Source organism: Agelaius tricolor, unplaced genomic scaffold (genome assembly GCF_023055355.1).
Source record: "Agelaius tricolor isolate 1412-34295 unplaced genomic scaffold, bAgeTri1.0.p SCAF_106, whole genome shotgun sequence".
Taxonomy (NCBI): domain Eukaryota; kingdom Metazoa; phylum Chordata; class Aves; order Passeriformes; family Icteridae; genus Agelaius; species Agelaius tricolor.
Genome location: NW_027269366.1, coordinates 153,032 through 173,876, shown reverse-complemented (window position 1 = coordinate 173,876; position 20,845 = coordinate 153,032). Strand labels below are relative to the sequence as shown.

The window sequence follows — 20,845 nt, the reverse complement described above, 5'->3', positions numbered from 1 at the left end:
CGGGACCACTATCGCTGTGGTCGGGAAAAGCCGCTCCGGGACAGGCGCTGCCGCTCCGGTTGCGGCCAGTGCGGGGCTGGGTCTCGCCGGGGCTCCAGGCACGCTCCGGCTGCGGCGGCAGGGAGCCGGTGCCGTGCCGCTGCCATGGCCGCCAGGAGGACGACGCTTGCCCGGAGCAGCCTCTGGATCGCGGCTGGCAGCGGGAAGGACACCGAGACCGCCCGTACCGGCCCCGGGACCCCATGGGCATCGCCGCTCGCTCAGCGCCGCCGCCCGCCCCGCGGGGCGCCCCCTGGCGGACACGGCGCCGCCCCGCAGCCCCCCCGGCCCGGTAACGCCACGAGCGCCGCGCTCCCCTACGAGCCCCAGCGCCCGCAGCCCCTGCTCCGTGCCCGCAGCCCCTGCTGGGGGCTGCAGCTTCCCAGCCACGAGCAGCCGCTCTGGGACGGCCGCTGGGGCCGAGGCGTTGCTGCTCCCGCTGCCATTGTGCCTGGGGTGGGACTGGAGCCCCAGGGAAATGCTAGGAAAAACCCCATGGGTTAAAAAACCAGTGCAAACGATTTGTTCTTTATTTCCAGAGCCGTGGGAATCATCAAGTCAAATGTGAGAAGTGACTGGCCCAGCTGTGCATCAAACCCAGAATTTTGGCCTTCTCAGCACCCTGCTCCAAACACCTGGGCCAATCCCAGGGCTGTTCCAAAGGCCCTGTGTGGGATGGCAATGACTGCTGCCACTAAGAGAACTCCTCTGCAAATGCAGCTCCTTCCCTTCTGCTACTGCTGCTTTGCACAGCAGCCCCTGCAATGGCTGTGGGGCAGAACTGGCTGGCACTCAACATGGCAGCACCAAACTCTTCCCGATAGCCCTGATTGTTCTGCCCTTGCCAGGATTTCCCCAGCAGCTGTAAATGTGCTCCCACAATGTCCCTTTGTTTCCCCAGGAAGAAGCCAACAAGACAAGCCCTGAGGGTTACCTTGCTCCATGGCCAAAGCTCTTCTGGAGAGTGCCGGGGGGCGTTGCCTGCAGGTGAGTGTTGCCAGCTCCAAACCATGCTGGCTGCTGAGGCCAGGGCTGTTTTTCTGGCCCAGGGGCCTCGGTGTCTCCTGCTGGCTGCCAGCCATGCTCCTTGGTGTTCCCTGGCTGTGTCCCAGCTGGCTGGGAGCGCAGGGCAGGAGGAGGCCAGGAGCTCCTGAAAGGCAGCAGCACCTCGTGTCTTTGGCATCTGCAGGGGAGGAGCTGTGCCTGCACCGTGGCTCCTGGGCCAGGGGCTGCTCTGAGCAGGCCCCTGGAAATGCTTCAGCCCGGACAGAGACCACCAGTAGCCCAGCAGGACCCCAAGGAGCAGCTGGCATTGCTGGGAATGGAGGCACGGGCCCTTTGCAGAGGGGCTCAGCAGCAGCTCCTGGCTCAGAGCTCCCACACAGCTGCCAGCTGTGGCCCAGCCACCCCAAATCCCTTCCCTCCTCCCCAGCCCGAGGCCATCGGCCATCAGCAGCATCAAAGCCAAGGCCATCTTCCCCCACAGATGTTCAATCCCAGGCAGCAGCCCTCAGAGGTACCTGAAAATCAGTGGGATGGAGTTCAGAGTTTTCCAGGGATCCAGCTGGAAGTGCAGAAGTGATGGAAAGCTTTCCCAGGTAGGTGCCACTGGAGGTGTGCTGAAGACAAAGCTGTGCATCCCTTTCCTGAGAGAAAAGAATTTGTAGAGGCCCCTGCTGAGGCTCTGAAAGGAGCTGAGCTTCTGCAGGGAGAGATGTCCCCCCCTGGGCACAGGGGCTGCCTCAGCTCAGGCTGGGAGCACATCTGGCCACTGCCTTCTCCTGCTCTAAACCATCCACTGGATCTTCTCCATCCTGGAGCTCAGGGGGGTGAAATGGGCTCCATTCCAGGCAGCTCTGGCCAGTGAGCCCAGGGACACCATTGGGCTGAGGGTTCTCAACAGCCACTTCTATGGAATAGAACCCTGGCCTTGGCCCTGTGCTGCTGAGCTTCCTTGGAAGCTCTGCTGGCTCCTGACACAGCTGCTGTCCAAGGCAGCAGCTCTGCATGGGAATGCCCACACTCCATGGGGCACTGGGAGGTTACTGCAGCGGGAATGGAGCAGGGAATTTGGGGCTATGGGTGGAATTCATCAGAACTGGCACAGCTGACGGGGAACCCCAAATCTGGGCACCACACAGAGAACAATCTTTGTCCTGCCCTGTCAGCTCCAACCCCTGGGCTGAGAAGTTTTGGAATTAAATGGATGGAATGATACAAACCACAGCAAGTGGCATCACCCAGAGGGACAATCCAGGTCCCAGACAATTGCTCCACAATCCACTATGGGGGAAAACACCCTGTGCCTGCCAGGAGCTCTGACTCTGCTTCTCTACCAGCTCCTGAGCAGTGTCAGAGCCACCATGAGGGCTTTAAAATGCAAACAAACCCCCTATCCCACACAGTGAATAATCCAAATAAAGAAATGCATTCTTGTCATCAAAGCTCCAAACTGTGTCAAGAGCTCTGCCAACAAGTTAATGGGATTCCCAAGAATCTCATGAATGCTCTTGGTTTCAGTTTTATGTATTTTTAATCCCTCAGTGGGCAGCCTGTACATCTTATCCTGGGATTTAGAGGCTGAGCAGGGCTGGCTTTGGGTTGACCCCCACCTCTGGCCCCAGCCTGTGCAAACACACCTTGTGCCAGGCTGGGTGAACTCCTCACCTCAGCGTTTCCCTCCTAAATATCCCCTCCTTATCTCTCTGGAGATTCACTGACATTTTGCCCAAACCATGCACTCCTCACCTCCATGTGGCCTCCAAGTGTCCATTCTGTTCCTCACAGGTGCCCTGGTGCCACCGTGTTGGTCCCTTGGCCTTTCTCCAGCCCGAGGCTGCTCCTCTGCTCGCTCTCTGCAGTCTCATCCCACAGGGATCCTCTTCTCCCTTCCCTGCTGGCTGCTGCCAAGGAAGGAGGCCACAGGGAGTCTCCAGTGCTGCCCCCTCAGCCCTGGAGAGTCCTGGCTGTGGGCCCGAGGGGCCTGGGATTTCCCAGGGAAATTGTCTGCTGGTCTCCCTTCAATGACCTCAGCAATTCCCTCCAAAATGCCACCTCACTGCCCCTGACATCCCCTCACATTCCACTGCCCTACACAAACAGTTCTTGGATCCCCTCTAGATCACACCAGGTTTTCAGCCACATGAATGGCATCACCTGTGCCCACTGCTCGTTATTCACCCAACCAAAAGCAAGAGCAAATGTTGGTTGGGCTTTAATAACAACTTGAAAGAACTTTACAGCACAATAAATCACCTTTTTCTTCTGTGGGTTTTTTTTCCCTTCAGCTGCTGGGCTTCCCTGTGAGGATGTGTGCTGAGCTCTGGGTGGAGGGGACTGTCAGGCTGAAGGGCTGTGGGTTTGTGTTCTTCTCCCTGGGCATCAGCCACTGCCCCAATCCCTTTGCCCAGGCTGTTCCCTGTGCCTGTGCTCAGGCTGGGGCAGCACAGGCAGACGCAGCTCTCAGCACTCCCTGCTCCAAACACAGCTCTGGCCTCCACTGCAATCTGGCTCTGCTGGGAGGTTTGCTCCTAGAGAAATCCAAGAATTGCTCATGGCAATGTGGAGAATCAATCTCCACAAAGGGAGGTAAGGAATAAAATCCTGCTCTGGGAGCCCTTGGGATCTGCAGGGCTGCTGAGGGAAGGGGACATTCCCTGCCTGCAGTGCACACAGCCCCACCTGCAGCAGCCAGCCCAGCCTGCCAGCTGGGCTCTGCCAGCCCCTCTCTGAGCACCCTCCCTGTGCTGCTCCCTCTCGGTGCCTTTGGCAATCCCAGCCTGAGCCTGAGCAGCCCAAAGCTCTGGCTGGCAGCCCAGGGACAAAGGGACGCTCCCAGGGATGGGGCACATTCCCAGCAAACGCTCCCAGCAGGGCCCAGAGGCACCCCTGGAGCTCCTGGCTGGGGCTGGCAGGAGGGCACAGCCCCCAGCTGGGCTGGCAGTGACAGCAGTGACAGCAGCCAAGTGCCACGCTCTGGTGGCACAGCACAGACACCCAGGCCAGCACTGCCCGTGGGAGGGGCACAATGAATGCTGCTCCCTGTGCTGCCCCATGCCAGCAGGAAAGCTCCAGGGGCATGGAAACTCCTGCCCCTTCCCCCCAGCCCAGATGAGCACTCCTCAGCTCCCAACACCCAGTTCTCACCTCCAGCCTGCTCCCGGGGCTGCTGCCACGTTCCTGACAAGGTGCCAAAGGCCCCTGGGCACAGGGCTCCCTCTGTGTCTCAGGGCTTGGGCACAGCAGGGACCAGGCTGCTCCAGCAAGGACAGCCTGGAAGCAGAGCAGATGTCCCAGGGCTGGCAACGGGCTGGGGACAGCAGTTCTGAAACCCAGAGTGCTGAAAACAGCCCCCAAAGTGTTCTATGGTCACACCTTGAACATGGCTCCAAAGGGCAGCAGCTCTGGTGCCAGAGCAGCACCTGCACCATTCCCTGTGCCAGCCCTGGCTCACTGAAAAACAAAACAAATCAACCACACCCAGGCCTTGTTTGCACAATTCCTGATCCAAACCCTCACCTTTCCTGCCCAGCACTGAGGCAAATCTGACACAGCATTGAGAAGTGACCTTTGCTGAGAGCAGCCATCATCCCAGTCCTCCAGCCTTGGCAAGATTGTGCAGTGAATGGACCTCAGCTCTACTCCTAAACCTCAATTTCTGTCAGTTTTTGTTAGAAAGATACTGGACAGGAAATCATGCAGCAGAATTTGCAAATTGCACAAGGAATAACAAGGCCCAGAGCAAAGCCAACCACCCCCATCACTGCTGCAGCCCAATTCTGGGAGAAATGCTGATCTCATTTCTAAATACTGCCCTTCCCTCCCACTCAGTCCTTCCCTGCACATCCCTGCAGAGCATGGACTCCATCTTTTGCTGCCAACAGCTCCTCTCCAGCCCAGAGCCCACTGCTCACAGACACAAACTGAGCAAGCCTAAGGCAATGTTCCCAGCAGCAGATGCAATTCCTGAACTCCCTTTTCCCTGGATTCTGAGCCCTTGCAGGAAACTCAGCTCAGCCCAGAGTCTGTTCTGCTTTCCCAGAGGGAAATACAGCCTGATGGGCCCCAGCTCTGGCACCACATTGCCCTTGTTCCTGCTGCCCTGGAAAGGCACAGGCAAAGCCAGTCCCTCAGAGCCCATCCCTGGGCCCCAGGAGAGCTGGAGCTGCTCCCAGATGCCAGGGCCCTGCAGGGCTGTGCTGACACGAGCACAGGCTGACCCCTGTGCCCAGCACCACCCCTCACTCTGCTCCCACGGCTCCCAAATGCTGCCAGCCCTGCCCCTGCCCCTGTGCCAGGGCCGTGCCTGCCCCCAGCCCCAGCAGAGGCTGTCACCCAGCCCTGCAGCGGCTGCCAGCCCTGGCAGAGCTGGGCATGCACTGAGAGCTCCCCAAGGAAGGCCCAGAGCAGCCCTGGGCTGCACAGACAATGCCCAAGCTGCCCTCAGGGCACAGCCAGCACCACAGCTCCAGCAGCCCCAGGCAACTCTGGCACTGCCTCTGCACCTCTGCCCTTCTCCAGCAGGCACAGCTGGGGCTGGGCTGGCAGCAATGGCATTGCCATGGCAGCTCATGCCAGCAGAGAGGAAAAGGGGAGCCCTGTGTCCCTCTGACTCACCCCACAGCGTGGGCAGGACCAGAGCCCTCCAGCGCAGAGCCCTGCTGCTGAAGCCTCTTGCCTTTGGCTGCTCCAACACCAAAGCTTCGGGCAAACGTGGCAGGAGTTGGATGATTTTTCCTGCCCTGAAAGAGAGGAGAAAAGAAAATTAAGTCCACTGTGGAAGTCCAAGGATCCCAGCTCTCATAGCTCTGCTCTGCTGGCTCACTATGGGGTTTTACCCAGGAGAGGTGACACCAATTCAAACACAAACGTGTCCTTTGCCAGCACTTTTATTCCTGACTATTTCAGACAATGAAAGGATGCTCATTTTTCATCTTGCATTCTCTGCCTCATTTGAACAGAACCATTTTTATCCCAGAGCCCACGTGGCAGCCATTCCATCCTTTCCCATTGGACTTGGCACAAAGGAAGGGACACCCGGGATGCTGCACCACAAGAAATCCCAAAGAGAATCCCCTCCAAAACCTCCCAGGGAAAGGGTTTTTGCTTTTGGGACACAAGAAAGGCCTTGGGCCATTTGCACCCACATGGAAAGCCCACACTGAGCACTTGCTTTTAAAGATGTTGCACTTGAAGTTACAGACATGGAATTGCTCTGGGATTTGGCATTTCCTGCACCCACACAAACACATTCAAGGAATTAAGCGCAGAGTCCTGAAGTTTGGTTATTCCAATGCTGTTTTGGTAGTGCCACTTGACACACCAAAATCCACAGCAACACTTCAAAAAATGCAAAGCAACTTTCACCCCCACAGCCCCCTTCCTTTCCATTTTGCAGTTTTGGGCTCCTCTTAAGAACAGCTTAAAGAAAAGAAGAGAAAAGGCCAGGACCTGCTCCCAGCCAGTGCCCCAGCCACCTGTTTGCCAGAGATTCTCCTTACAGCTGATGGCTTTTCTAAGAAAGCTCCAGCTCAGCCTTATCACAATGCCCTGGCAGCCCTCACCATGAGCCCCAAAGGCCAGGGCACATCTGTGTGCTGCCTCAGGAAGCTCAGGGGCTCTCTGGGGGACAAAGCCTGGTTTGGGCCCCAGAGCTGACTCTGCTCCCTGCTGGCTGAACTGTGCAGCTGTGGGATGCAGCTGGGTGCTGCAGGGCAGAGTGTGTCACCCTCTGTGCCAGCCAGGCTCCAAAGGCAGCCCTTGGTGCCCCAGCAGCGCTGCTGGAAGCGCTGGCAGCGCTTGGCACAGATGGGATGGAGCCTTCCCACAGCTCTGTGCCCTGGCACCGAGGCTGGCACAGCAGAGAGGCCGATGGCAGCAGAACAAACCCAGCTGGCTTTCCATGGGCACTGATGGGACTGAGAGCCCCAGGCCAGAGCTGCTCCCTGCCCAGCCCAGGAGCTCCCAGTGCTGCTGCAGGGCACGGGCTCTGAGGGAACCCTGCAGCTGGGACAGGAACGCAGCAGCGACAATTCCCAGGCACAAAGAGATCCCCACCTGCTCCAGCAACTGAACCTCTGGGGCTCAGCCCCACGGGCTGTCCCTGCTCCAGGCAGGAGGAGCCACACAGCCCCCGAGGCTGGGCTCACCCCCTGCCCTGCCAGCAGGAAACAAGGGCTTCATGAAGCTCTGGGGACACCTTCTGTCCCCAGAGGGCTCTGACACAACATCCAGCAGTGTGGATCTTTAATAAAGACACCTCGGACCTATCCTTGCCACACACTCGCCTTTGTTATTGCCTCACAGTCTCTGCTTTAAAATGTTTTGCTATTACAAGTGTTTAAACAAGACTGACCATGAGCCCTGCACCCTTGCCGTGCTCCAAGCCCGAAGGCAGAGCTGGATATCCTCACACTCATCCAGCCTGAGGGAGCTGCTGCAGCATTTAAAACATTTACAAACCACCCCTGCCCTGAGGCTGGGCAGCCCTGGGAGGTGCCTGGGTGCCAGCCCAGCATTAGAGATGGGACATCAGGAGAGCGAGCAGACAACGCCCACTGCAGCCTCTGCACTCTCGGCGCTGCAGCTGCACGATCCTCACTGCTCAGCCACTCTCAGCTCTGATTCCAGGACTCCCGCCAGGAAACTGAGGGCCCTTTCCAGATGCAAATCCCCACAGAGCCACTGCTCTCCTCTCCACCCACCCTCCTGCTCCACCTTTTACCCCTTTGGTAGCCACCACCCCACCCAGGACACAGAGGAGGCTCTCGGGTGCCAACTGAGACCCAAATCGATCCAGGTGCCTCAGGAAATAAATACAAACCAACTCCTCCCTTCTAGGCTAACAAAATGTCCTGGTGCCCAGTTCCTGTTTCCTAAGGCAAAACCCACGGATCAGGGGAAAATGGCAAGTCCCAAACCCAACCAAACCCGGTTTGGCATCGGTTTCCATCAGGACCGTTCAGGTTTCCCAGTGCCCCTCAGCTGCAGCCACAGGAGCAGCTTCTCTCTGGGACCCAGGGGGGTGGGCACAGGGACACCCATCCCGCTGCTTCCCGGCAAACAGAGCTCAGCCCAGCCCAGAATGGAACAGAACAAATGCAGTTCTTGCCCTTGCCATTTATGTCTGAGCTCTGGCACGGTGTTATTGAGCACAAAACTCCCGAGAGGGGACAGTCTGTAACTACTGCTCTGGATCAAGGATCATCTGTCAGTTCGTGTATGCACTGCACAGCTTTCATAAACAGCACTGTAACAGATACTATTTTAGACTGTAATACTATAATAGACTATAATAGAGACTGTGAAATGTTCAAATGCTTTTACACGTAAGGAACTCAGAAAATGGTCTCAGATAATGAGGTGATTTCCCACAGCTGGGGACAATCTTATCTGAAACACAAGATAACAGAAACAGAAACCAGAGCACTGAAAAAAAGGAAAAATTTACTGACCCTCGTTATCAAATAACGAGGGAGTGAAAATAAGACAGGATGGCACCACAGGAAGAAATAAAGTATATTGGTTGAATCCACAGGATGGCACGAAGGTTCAAACCAAGCAAAAGAACATCTAAACTGAAAAGGACTCTTTGAATATGTATAAACTCTAATGAATATGCACACCCCACTGCAATGGAACAGAATCTAGAGAACACGGTTTAAGGGAACCGGGTGCTCCTGGCAAACAGCCAAGCACCCCAGCGCTGCCTTTTATCCCTTAACAAACGTGTAAAAATTCTAGAGAGTGAACTCTGTTTCTCACCCAATAAAACGCTGTTCCCGCAGCTGGGACGAGCCCCAGCTTTATTCCACAGCACACGATCCCAGAGAGCCGCAAGGCCCGGGACAGAGCCGTGCCACCCGCAGCGGGTCCCACGCAGCAGCGCCCAAAGCAGCCCCGGCCCCCTGTGGGTGCCCCCGGCCCCGGTGCCCCCGGCCCAGCTCCCTCCCCTCCAGCCGCTCACCTGAGGGCACCGCCCGCTGCCTCCCGGCGCTGCTGCCGAGCCGAGGGCATTGTCCCCGCTCCTGGCCCAAAGGCCGCGTTCTGCGCTGCAGGGCGCGCTCCGGGGGACGCGGGGCCGGGCAGGGACAGGGTGAGCCGGGCTGAGGCGGCTGTCCCAGCGCTCTGTCCCCTCCCGGGGCTCAGGCCGGGGAGCGGGGCCATGCCAGCGGCCGCAATTGCAGCGCGGAGCAGAGTCAGGTAGGGCCGGGGACAGCCGAGTGTGGCCGAGTGGAGCCGGCAACAGCCGAGTGTGGCCGAGTGGAGCCGGCGACAGCCGAGTGTGGCCGAGTGGAGCCGACAACAGCCGAGTGTGGCCGAGTGGAGCCGGCGACAGCCGAGTGTGGCCGAGTGGAGCCGGCAACAGCCGAGTGTGGCCGAGTGGAGCCGACAACAGCCGAGTGTGGCCGAGTGGAGCCGGCGACAGCCGAGTGTGGCCGAGTGGAGCCGGCAACAGCCGAGTGTGGTCGACGACAGCCGAGTGTGGTCGACAACAGCCGAGCCTACCCGAACGGCCGACTCTGGCCGCGATTTGCCGAATCCATCCGAGCTTAGCTGAGGTGAACTGAACGGAACGCAACGGAACCGCGTTCAGCCCGACCGAACTAGATAAGCCCGACCGAACTAGATAAGCCCGACCGAACTAGATAAGCCGAACCCACCTGAACATTACGTCGTCGCTCACTCACCCATCTCTCAGTGTGGGCAGGCACCCTCAGCTCCAAGGAGCCGTGCAGAACGAGCGCTCTGTCCCTTGGGAAGCACGGAGTGATCAGCCCCAGGGACAGGAAAGTACAGACAAATGCCGTGGTCAGCCCTGAGGATTCAGGAGGATTCCGAGCCAGTGGCCCAGAACCTGCCACAATTCTATCTACAATTGCAATGTAATTACGGTGGGACAGTGCAAGGCTGGAGTTCAGAGAGCTCGGCCGTTCCACCGGGGCTGGGGACATGACTGAGGGGGTTTTGTGTCAGTCTGATGGGCCTGAGCAGCATCGAGAACTAAAAGGAAATTTTACAGAAATGTTTTGAGATGGACTGCCCCAAAAACTTGGGCTGCTTCTAGGGGGACAAAAGATTGAAAAAGCTTTCTGTTGAATTCCTGTCAGAAAGTCCAGACCCACTGGTTCAGCTATGGAAGGGATGGATATGATGCACCACAGAAAGAGACAAAAGCAGAAATGTTAAAAGGTCTATCTCCCATCCTTCCCCAAGACTGTTGGATCAGTCTTTTTTAAGTGCTCTCTAATCTGATGTTTCTAACTCCCTCTGTCTTCTGCCATCTCTACCTGTTTCTACTTTACTCCAATTCTCTCCACCTGTTTTCCTATGTTTCTCTCCCCCCTATTGCTCTACCCACCTACCTCTCTCCCTTCTCTTCCTCCATTTCTCTCTCTCCCTCTCTCTATCCCTCTCCATCCCTTTATCTCCCCCATTTCTCCCTCTCTCCATCCCCCTCTCTCCATTTCTCTCTCTCTCTCTTAATTTCAGTTCCACGTGTCCAGAAGGAACTGTGCTCCTCCCCAAGGCCTGTACTATGTGGAGTTACACAGCGCTCTGAACTGTGTGCTGTAATACAGAAGACTGTTACAAACACCAGGGTAGACCATAGCTAAGGGTGTCATCACAGCACTTCCATGGGATGGAAAAGCCATAGGAAGAAATTGCTGAGTGTTATGCAAAGAGACCAATGTCATGCCCAAGATGTCTTCATACATCAGCAGCACTGGTCAGACAGGGGTCATGCATCTCCCCTCACTGGCACCAGGAAAAAAAAAAAGAAACTGAGCAAACCCACCTTTGTATCGAGAGCCTTTTTTATGCTGATTCGTCTCTGAATTCTAGCTTCTCCTCTTTCAATCTGAGCCATGATCTTCTCTATGTCTTGGAGTTCATTGCATCTTTCCCAGAACACAGCTAAGAAAAGAACAACTTCTTAGTATCTTATCATGCATTGTAAAAGTCAGGGGTTTAACCTTAAAAAAAGGATGTTAGCTGTTCCTTCCTTTTACCAGAGCTTACTGCTGTGTAACAACAGACATGCCTTGAGCTGGTAAGAAACCTTCCCTTCCAGCTACCATGTGCTGCAGTAGTACAAATGCTGTTTTGAAGAGGGTAGATATAGGAATCTTCAGTTTAAGTGAGGTACAATACAGGCCAGTAAGACTTTTGTGTGTCAGTCTCCTCAAAGGAAACAAAGCTTCTTCAAATGAAAACGGATGTAACAGAATACAGTTTTATCAATAGAAGCAAGAGGGCAACTGAGTGCCCGAAGACAAGCAAGTGCCTGAAAGACCATTAGGTGTTTAAATAAGGGGTTTTTGTACAAGATTTTTGCACATTTTCAACTTGCTCTGTACCTTTAGAAATGTAGTGCCAGGACTTTGCAGCTACACTACAGTGGAAAAAAATCTCTTCTAATGCGAGGTTAAGACTCAGGTTACCAGTGGTGGCTGTAGGTTCAATCGTGATGTATTTACTGAGTTCTGCTCTCGAGGAGGAGGTAAAGGTTAACTTCTCATTAATGAATACAAGGAAAAGGGAAATCTCTTCAGCTAAGCAGTGTTTCTCAGCATTTCCCTTTGCAAAAATTAACAAGAACTGAAGACAGTGCTACCCAGTTAGATTCAGGATACAGTGAAGTGGCTCAGCAGGAGTTTAGGTGTGCATTTTAGTACAGCCTTAGTTGTGCAGGCGGTAATGATGGTAAAAGACAGAGCAGCAGATCCAAAATACATCAATATAATTCTACCCCAAAAATCTTAGAACAGCAGTGTAAGAAATTCTCAGCAGTAGGATGTTACCATGTTCTCAGGCAGTTCAAATGAGCCAAGCAGAGTTAGATACTCTCAGAGCTGAGTACAGAATTAAGTTACCTGAATACTCCATGACTTCCTCTGGGGTTTTTCCTTCGACTTCTCGTGCTATATTTTCAATGTCATCACGGCCCCACTTCTCATTGGCTTTGAGGAACTGGTTGAAATCTCTCTTATTCCAGTTAGTGAAGCCCTATACAGCAATCAAGAGGAAACATTGCACAGAGGTTCAGGATTTGTCCATCTCCAAATTTGATTCAACTGGTTTCTTGAAATTGCCTGTAACACTTCCATCATTCCACAGTGTTAAACCTTTTCTTTCTCTGCAGTTTAATTTAGTAGAACTCTTTTTATACTGCAGTCACTGTAATTTAGTAGAACTCTTTTTATACTGCAGTCACTGTAGTCTCTCTATTTAAATACTGCAAAATGACTAGCACTAGTTCTTTATTTACCTAGTAATTTCTGGTAAGTTTTCAGCTGAAAAATTAATCCCTCCTCCTAAGAGTCTCTCTGTGGGATTACTTTCTAAGAAAAAAAAATTGCTCAAGTGAAAGTAGTGTAATGGCTTTTGTTTTGTCAAAAAGGCCCCCCAAGTGCCTCACAGACACCCTCAGCCATTGCATCATTGCAGTGACCGCTGCATGGTCACTCTCCCTCAGAAGGACTAAAGCCACCTTGTGATGGTGATTTTCAGCAGAGACACAAGTAGCACTGCTGAAGTCATGAGCTAAAGTAGGTTCATTTCATATTACCAGTAGCTTTTACAAGTAGTGGGAAGTAGCAAGTTCTGCCAGCCATGTTGTGATTTAGCCACAGCTTACTGGACTGTACTGATTCCTGACCTCTGTGATTCTGGTGTCTCCACAGTGAGCTGTTCCAGCTCATTACTACGCAAGCAAGAAATCCTGTCCTGTAATTCCGATCCCCTGCCAAAATACAACGTGTAAATAAAATATCCAAATAAGGCATATCAAGCATTCACCTGGTTTTAAATTATTTAAATATACAGGCTTCCTAATTATATACTTATTCAGCTCACACCCTCTTTTAGTGAGGGGAACTATCCACTACCAGATGTGGTTTAGGAAAACTGACTGTTCAGACCCCAAGATTCACTTCCATAAGGGTGTGAAACTGAGGCAGAATATGTGCATTAAATCATGTGGAATGCAGCACACCCAGCTCTGCAGCCATTCTGCAAGGTTTCATGGAAAGACATCACAGTCTATAGTGAATGCCAGACTAGGATTCAGGAGAATCCTTGGTGCACATTCCTCAAAGATATCCTATGACATAGGCCTATGACAAACCTAATGCTGGAAACTCTTTTCAGTCTGAACCAAACTGTGCAGATGTGTTAACTACGGCACATGCCGATCAGTGACCAAGAAATGCTCCCATAATGCTGTGAAACACAAAACAAGCTTTGGCTGATTTCAGTCTCACTGAAGAACCGACAATACCCGGGTTAGAAGTTTCTCTTTTTCTTCCAGTTCTTCATCATTAAGAGGTTCAGCCTCATCAATCTTAAGCTGCTCTTCCTTTTGTGCTTGGGCTGCATTTGGGAGATCAGGATTACGAGGTACCTGAAAGGTTTTGCACTTTGTAAAACTGAATTAATTTTTCACAGATAATTACTAATTGTCACCTTTTTGTTAATATAACCTAATAGCTTCTACAGCTGAACATGATTTTATTTCATTTAAATTACTGTGAAAGGCTGGAAAAGTACTTATTCTCCTACTGTTGCATTAAACTGTTCCATTGCAAGAATTTAGAGAATAACACAGAAGGGACTGGACCTTAAAGATCACCTCTTTTCCAAGCCCCTGCTATGGGCAGGGCCACCTTCTGCTTAGACAAGGATGCTCAAAGGCTCGTCCAACGTGGCCTTGAACACTTCCAAGCAAGTGGAATGTGGGTCATCCACAGCTTCTCTGGGCAAATTGTGCCAGTGCCTCACCACACTCACAGTGAAGAATTTCCTTCCAATATCCAACCCAAACCTGCCCTCTGTCAGTTTAAAGCCGCTCCCTTGTAAAAAGTCCCTTTTCAGCTTTCCTGCAAGCCCCCTCTAGGTACTGAAAGGCTGCAATTTGGTTGCTCCAGAGCCTTTGCTTCTCCAGACTGAACAATCCCAACTCTCAGCCTTTCCTCCTAAGAGAGGTGCTCCAGCCCTCTGGTCAAGGAAATTCTTCAGTTACCTTGTAACCAATTGTTTTCCTGTCGTAGAGAATCTCTTTTTCCAACAGTTCAAACAGGCGAGGAGGAAAGAACTGGAAGTCCTGTACATTTGGCTGTTTTGGAGGCCGTGGAGCCTGAAACACAAAGCTTGCATTTGCTCCCTTTCACATCCAGAATCTGCTTGCTTGTAAAAAGTAATTTAAGTTTATGAGCAAACAAAAAGCATTATTGTTACAAAAATGCACTGTCTTAACTTGGGGGGAAAAAAGTCACACCATGCAAGACACACCAACCACCACAAAGAATTCTAAAAGTAAAAGAGCAGTGAGAGAAGGGGAAGAGAGGTCTTTTGGGAGGAGGTGGCTGGTGAAAAAGTCACACGTGTTTAAAGCATTAATCTTCCACAGGAAAATTTACAGCTGCTTAAATAAGAACTAGAAAAAACTTGATCTTAGCCTCCCTAACGTCTTACAAGTTTCATACTGTTCTTATTTTTTCTCACAGAAGTTTGTCTCAAGTCTTTTGGAAATTTTTTCTAAATTTAGATAGTCCCTCCACTTTATAAAAGTGAACAGAGCAGTTTTTATGACTCAAGACCTATTTGTTGCTTAGAGCTTCAGCCATTTACCATACATATTGAAAAAATTTATTTCTTTTGATTAGTCAACTCACCTTGGGTGCTTTTGGTTCACTGACTCGAAGAGCCTCTCTGAAGTAAGCATCCACAGCATAATTGGCTTTTCTTTCTCTTTTAGGTGGTTCAATCCACTCTGTAAATGCCAACTATAAAAACAAAACCCATCACCCCCAAAACCAAAAATTAAGTCTTGCAAGATCATGAGACCAGCTACAAGTTTTATGTAAAATTAGATCTACATCTACTTCATTATAAGTGTTATAAGTGTTATTTAAACTATTTTCATAGATGACACTGTATTTTACCCAATACCTCTTAAATAAGTATGACTAAAACATGCAATTCAGTGCATTCCTCCAAAAGAAACTTAAAACATTACCTTCTGTTTTTCTCTGTAGTCTTCCCCTTCAAAATTATACACGCTAGATTCAGTATCCATAGTAAAATTCCTAAGGGAGCTTTCACCCATCTTTGAAAGTTTTTCGTTCATTTCCGCAGTCTTGGACAGGGGATACAGAAAAGAATAGTAGCCATTTGGATGGTACTTCATTATTTAACATCTCATTCCCAGATAGAACGGGAGCCATTTTGGAAGGCACGTCATTATTAAACACCTCATTCCAGAAAGGAGCCACTCTGAAAGGTACTTCATTTTAAAACATCCCATTGCCAGAAAGAAGAGGAGCCATTCTAGAAGGTACTTGACTATAAAACATCTTATTGACAACATCAGAAAAAACAGACACGATTGAGTAACACAAAAACCCTCTACAGCAAAAACCCCTTTTCTCTCCAGCTTGGAACCAAGTTATCATCCAGAGACTTACTATCTTGCCATCACATTCAAATCTACAGGTGAGCTTCCCCTTTACAAACCTTCTCACCTTCTTTGCCCCTCTTTCCAAAATGTGATCAATATCTTCATCTGTAATCTCACTATCCTTTGAAGCAAACACGTGTGTTGCTCCATGTCTGATCATTTGCAGCATTTCATCCTTTCCAAGTTTATTCAGGTTTTGATCCACCAATCTTCCTAAAGATAAAAATGCTTGAGGATAGCAACTCACTAAAGAGTTTATGTTATGGAAGGAGCAATACAGGATTTTCTCCCCCTTATATTTCCACATACAAACTACATATTACTGATTCCAAGCAAGTCAACTAAGGTTACCTTACTTTTCTCTGTCTATTAGAAAAAGGAAAGGCATTCATTTAAATTTAAAGTGAAAGAAGAAACTGAGTGCTTTAAAAAGTCAAATCTGACTATATCCCACCAGGCAGGTAAGCAAAAAGTTAGTGAGGAAATGCCTACTCCTACAGTAAAACAAATTTCCAAGTGGATGAGGCCTTTGCACATGAACTCCCTTCAGAGTTCAGATGAGGCAAAAGCAACACTCCCACTGGTTCTTACTGGCTGATTCCACCATGATTTACAATGGGAGAAGAAGGGAATTTCATCCTAGATCCGAAGTGCCTTCATATAATACTTGCCTTGCTGGATGACTATGGAATCCAGGCGCAGTTTCATTTCTGCACGCTCCACTATCCTTTCCTCCACGGTATTGTCTGTAATAAACCTGAACACACGGACAGTCTTGGTCTGCCCAATTCTGTGCGCTCGATCCTGCCCAAAACAGTAACAAAAAAGTCAGCACTTGCCTTCCAGCATGACTACATAATGAGGTTTAAGATTTTCATTATTTACAGCACACAAATTTACAAAACAGAACAGCACAGGTTACTAAAATGTTTACAGCTATCCATGGCTACCCAAGATACTACATTTTTATCTACATTGCAGGTTTGGGGTTTTTTTTTTCAATAACACTGACAGTGAGTGTGTCTCTATGTGTCATAGCTAAAAAACAGCAGGATTTGGGGTTTTTCATTAAATCACACAGAGGAGAAGATTTGGATGCTTCTGACCTTAAGCAACCTTCTGTAGAATCAAAGCATGAAGAAATCATCTCTCTGCTGACCAAAAGCTGCCTTTCTCAAAATCCTTCAGTAGTGCCATGAATAGTTCAAGAAAAATACAATAACCCTGCCTCTCCTGACTAGTGAAACATGAACCACTGTGAGAATCAGTATTCTCAACACACACCTGTAGTGGTAGCTGGTACTGCCTCATTTGAGCTATTAGACACCAGTTCCTTCATTCTTTTGAAGTGATTTTTGCTAGAGTACTTGAGACCCACAGGTTAACTGAAATAACTTAAGACATTTCCAAGACTTCTCTCTGAAAGGCCTCATTTGTCAAAAAAAAAAAAAACAAAAAAAACCCCAACCAAAAATCCAAAAATCCACTGGCAGTTTTTAGATAGCTTTGCTTTCTTAGGTGGTCACTAATGTCCTTGACATGTATCCAGGATGGAGATGCATCCACATCTACTTAAAAAAACCCCTAAGGATAGTTACTAAAATGAGATCCTTTCATTACCATCACCATAAAAGCAGTTTTTGAAAACTTTAATTCAACTTTTCTTTATCTCATTTTCAAGATCGCAGGAAAAACAGTGAAAACACATTCACCTCCACTCCCCACAACAGCTTTATAGTTTTGGGATTAACAACCTAGATTTAATTCATTTTTACTTACTCAAGTAGGCTATTTGCATTAAACAATACTATGAGGTGTAGCACACACCCAGCATTTCCCACTACATAAAACACTGTATAACCCAAATGTGACTGAGGACTAATGGTTCCACACAGTGGAAGCTGCACTTGAACTGAAAATTAGTCTTACAAATCCTGCTCCTGTGCTAAAATTGGAAAATACCAATTTATTTTGGAAGTACACATTTCTAGCAAAGTACTGTGAGAAAAAGAAAAACAAAACCCCATAATTTCCATCTGGAATCTTACCATAGCCTGGAGATCTACTTGTGGATTCCAGTCTGAATCAAAGAGAATTACAACATCAGCAGTAGCCAGATCGATTCCAAGACCTCCTGCTCGTTTACTCAACATGAACACAAATTTTGAGCTGTCAGGATCATTGAATGCATTAATGGAAGCCTAAATCAATGAAAAGAATGTATCAGTTAAACAAAATGTTTTACAAGTAGTATTTTTACATAAATACAATCCCTGAAGTTGTAAATACCTGTCGCTCATTGTGAGGAGTTTGTCCATCCAGTCTGCAATATTCGTAATTTCTCCACATACAGTAATCTTCCAAAATATCTAGAACTCTTGTCATCTGCCTGAAGATTAGAACCCTTGAGCCTGTTTGGGTAAAAAGGTTTCTTATGCTTTCACCAAAATGTAAGATTAAACAAACTCTCCAAGTCTGCACTACCAGAAAAGGAAGGAGGGCAATTCCATGTACTAAGAAGAAAAGTCGTTTGAATTTCAGACCCAAACTACAATGCAGGGCTGCAGCTGCTGCTGCCACAGCACATCCATGCCATAGGACACGTTTGTCTTACCCTGATATGTCACTGTCTAATTAATGGCTGGCTTCTCCTTTTCATTTTGTGTTGTACTCCTCAAGAAAAAGTTCCCAGACATGGCAGAGTAAGATGGTAGCACAAATATAAAAACATTATCAAGTATAAATAATAAAATTTTGAAGTATTTGATTGTTTTGGATTTAAGATCTCTAGAAATAAAGTGAATTCTTCTTAAGTACTTGTCAGTTTACTGCCAAGAACAACTTAAATAAAAAAAAAAAAAAGAAAAGGTTCAGTACTTTATGCATATACACTCAGCCATTTCCAGTCTACTGGAGAAATTTAAGTAAAACACAGGATATAACAAAGTTTCTACTTCCTTTTGTCCTTTGGACTCAAGGGTTAATACTGAACTCTCTTGTTTAAGATGCTAATTTGATTTGAGACCAGTCCAGTATTAATTACAACACCTCATCAATAAACCTGATATCAGGAAGAAACCAAGATCAAAAAAGCACAGTAACCACTGAATTGCTTGGTTTTCAGTCTTGAGTTATACAGTCACAGCTGCTTGGATGATACCTAGATACAAAGTACAGTTTACTTCTATACTACAGAAGGTTGAGGTTTGGACGTGGTTTTGTTTTCCTGCAAAGTGTCCCCACTCACAAACCTACATCCAACTTCTTTAGCAAAGTTACTACTGTAAGCATACTCAAAAAATAGTGAGCTAAAAATTTATTCCAGTGTCAAAAACTCTGTTGCAAGTGACTTTTACAGTAATCCATTTCAAAGCTCAAATAACTTTAAAACAACTCAAGAGTTCCCCCATGTCTGAGTGTTTATAGAATACACAGAAAAACCTCAGGTACTGTTCAAAATCACATCCAGCAAGAAAGACCAACATTTCACACAGGATTTGACTTGAGCTATGTATGAGGACTCTGAATCTGAAATGCTCCTTCATGGCAAATCAAAGGTGTGGCTAAAATACTACATAATTATATTTCAGATAGCTAAGAAAACTATGAAAGAAAATCTAAAGCCCCAATCAAATGATGTTTTTATGGTGTGAACTTAGCTGCGATGAAAAAGTGGGAAAAAAAAAGAAATCAAAACACTTCAACACAAAAAGCCATAATGGACTATTGATCCAAGCTGGTATCATACTAGAAACCAACAGTAATCCTGGCTAAAGTCCGCTGGGTTTTGCTCAGAATACACAAAAACATTACTGAACCAAAAAACTCTCAAAACCCCAGAAAGGAGATGCATACCTTGTTCTTTCAACTTAGGCAGCAATTTGTCTAGAAGTACCATTTTGCCACTGTTAGTGACCAAATGCATGTCTGTTGTGTAAGGTGGGCCAGGCTCTGCTCCATCAAAGAGGTACGGGTGATTGCAGCATTTCCGCAGCTGCATCAGGATGTTCAGCAGTCTCATCTTGTCCAGCTTCCCAGCTGAGTTCAGGATATCTATATCCTTCATCAGGATTCGGGTATACCTACAGCACAGAAAGAAAAAAACCCTTCTGTTCACTCTAAAATGAAGCTGGGGGATGATTTACAAGCTGCATCTTTTGCTGGTGCAGAGGGAGGAGGAGGAAAGGTTTGAATACATGTAAGCCAGGAAAAGCCTGTGGGAGACAGAACCTGCCCTCAGCATCATGGCAGCCATGGGACATGGTTTGGGTGTCATTCTTTTGCCTCTGGGCAAGTCAGAAATGTAGCACAGACTCACAGAATCGATTGGGTTGCAAGAGAACTCTGAGATCATCAGTTCCAACCTTAGGCTAAACACCACCATCCACTGGGTGCCACATCCAGCTGTTTCCTCAATACCTCCAGAGATGGTGAATCCACCACCTGTCTGAGCAGTCTATTCCAATGCTTGACAACCCTTTCCATTAAGAGATTCCTCCTGATGCTTGACCTGAACCTCCCTTGGTGTAGTTTGAGGCCATTTCTTCTTGTTCTGTTGCCTGGGAGAAGAGGCTGATGACCCCCTCGGCTGCACCCTCCCATCCAGGAGTTGTGCAGAGCAAAAAGGTTCCTCCTGAACCTCCTCTCCTTTAAGCAAGAAGTTAAGCAAGTTTTCATAAGTCTTTAGGCTACAAATACTGTCTAAAGCTCACCCTTCTCTTCATTTAATCAGGTAAATCTCCCTGACATGCATGGTTCTGTCATAGCAGTGTCAGAAAGAAACAGGAATAAACTGGGAGTATACCAGAGAGAATAAATTGAGTTCTACACAACCTCCAAGTCACAGACAGCACATTCCTTCTGAGCCTGAACCACAGCCCAGTCAAGCACATGCATTAATTACCATTCTCGCTGCATTTTGCTGAGGCCCACATAAATTTTAACTTCCTTCTTTGGAGGCAAGCTTTTCTCCACATCAGCCTTGATGCGACGGAGAAGGAATGGTCGTAGCACCTGAAAGAGGTTCACCATTAAATGCATTTTGGAAACTGAAACACTGATCAGGTCAATGGATGAATCAAAGAGCAGATATTCTCTATCACAGATACATGATCTAGTGTTAGACAATCTGAAAAAAAAAAAAGCAACCTATATGGAGAAATTATTTGCTATACATAGGATATACATGTGCTTTATTTGAAAGACTCAAAGATTAGGTCAAAATGATCTTTGACATGGTTCTGTGTCCTTGGACTTAATTTTGCTTGACTGAAAAGTTGTGGAATAATCTCTCTCATCCTAATAGTCTATCATAAGAAGTATTAGAAGAACTGTTTGGGATTTAAC

At 48.7% G+C, this 20,845-nt stretch overlaps 3 protein-coding genes and 1 long non-coding RNA gene across 6 annotated transcripts in view; 1 reads left to right on the top strand and 3 right to left on the bottom strand.

Annotated features, from left to right (window-relative positions):
* Positions 1–20,845, bottom strand: part of LOC139586174 (uncharacterized) — a 132,707-nt gene that overhangs the window by 19,910 nt on the left and 91,952 nt on the right. The window lies entirely within an intron of this gene.
* LOC139586170 (uncharacterized) overlaps positions 1–20,845 on the top strand; it is a 266,979-nt gene that overhangs the window by 154,647 nt on the left and 91,487 nt on the right. The gene's annotated exons all lie outside the window — the stretch shown is intronic.
* Positions 540–9,992, bottom strand: LOC139586165 (uncharacterized). The gene is made up of 5 exons (XM_071419371.1): positions 9,729–9,992; positions 9,005–9,682; positions 5,656–5,780; positions 1,560–1,685; positions 540–1,189 (listed from the first exon to the last, which is right to left on the bottom strand). Exons 1-5 carry the CDS (start codon positions 9,990–9,992, stop codon positions 970–972), a joined length of 1,413 nt encoding a protein of 470 aa, XP_071275472.1. The 3' UTR covers positions 540–969.
* Positions 9,871–20,732, bottom strand: LOC139586167 (SWI/SNF-related matrix-associated actin-dependent regulator of chromatin subfamily A member 5-like). Its single transcript, XM_071419373.1, has 12 exons — positions 20,403–20,732; positions 19,355–19,581; positions 17,789–17,910; positions 17,548–17,700; positions 16,167–16,303; positions 15,564–15,708; positions 15,059–15,178; positions 14,715–14,825; positions 14,063–14,176; positions 13,322–13,444; positions 11,916–12,048; positions 9,871–10,956 (listed from the first exon to the last, which is right to left on the bottom strand). Exons 1-12 carry the CDS (start codon positions 20,537–20,539, stop codon positions 10,781–10,783), a joined length of 1,698 nt encoding a protein of 565 aa, XP_071275474.1. The 5' UTR covers positions 20,540–20,732; the 3' UTR covers positions 9,871–10,780.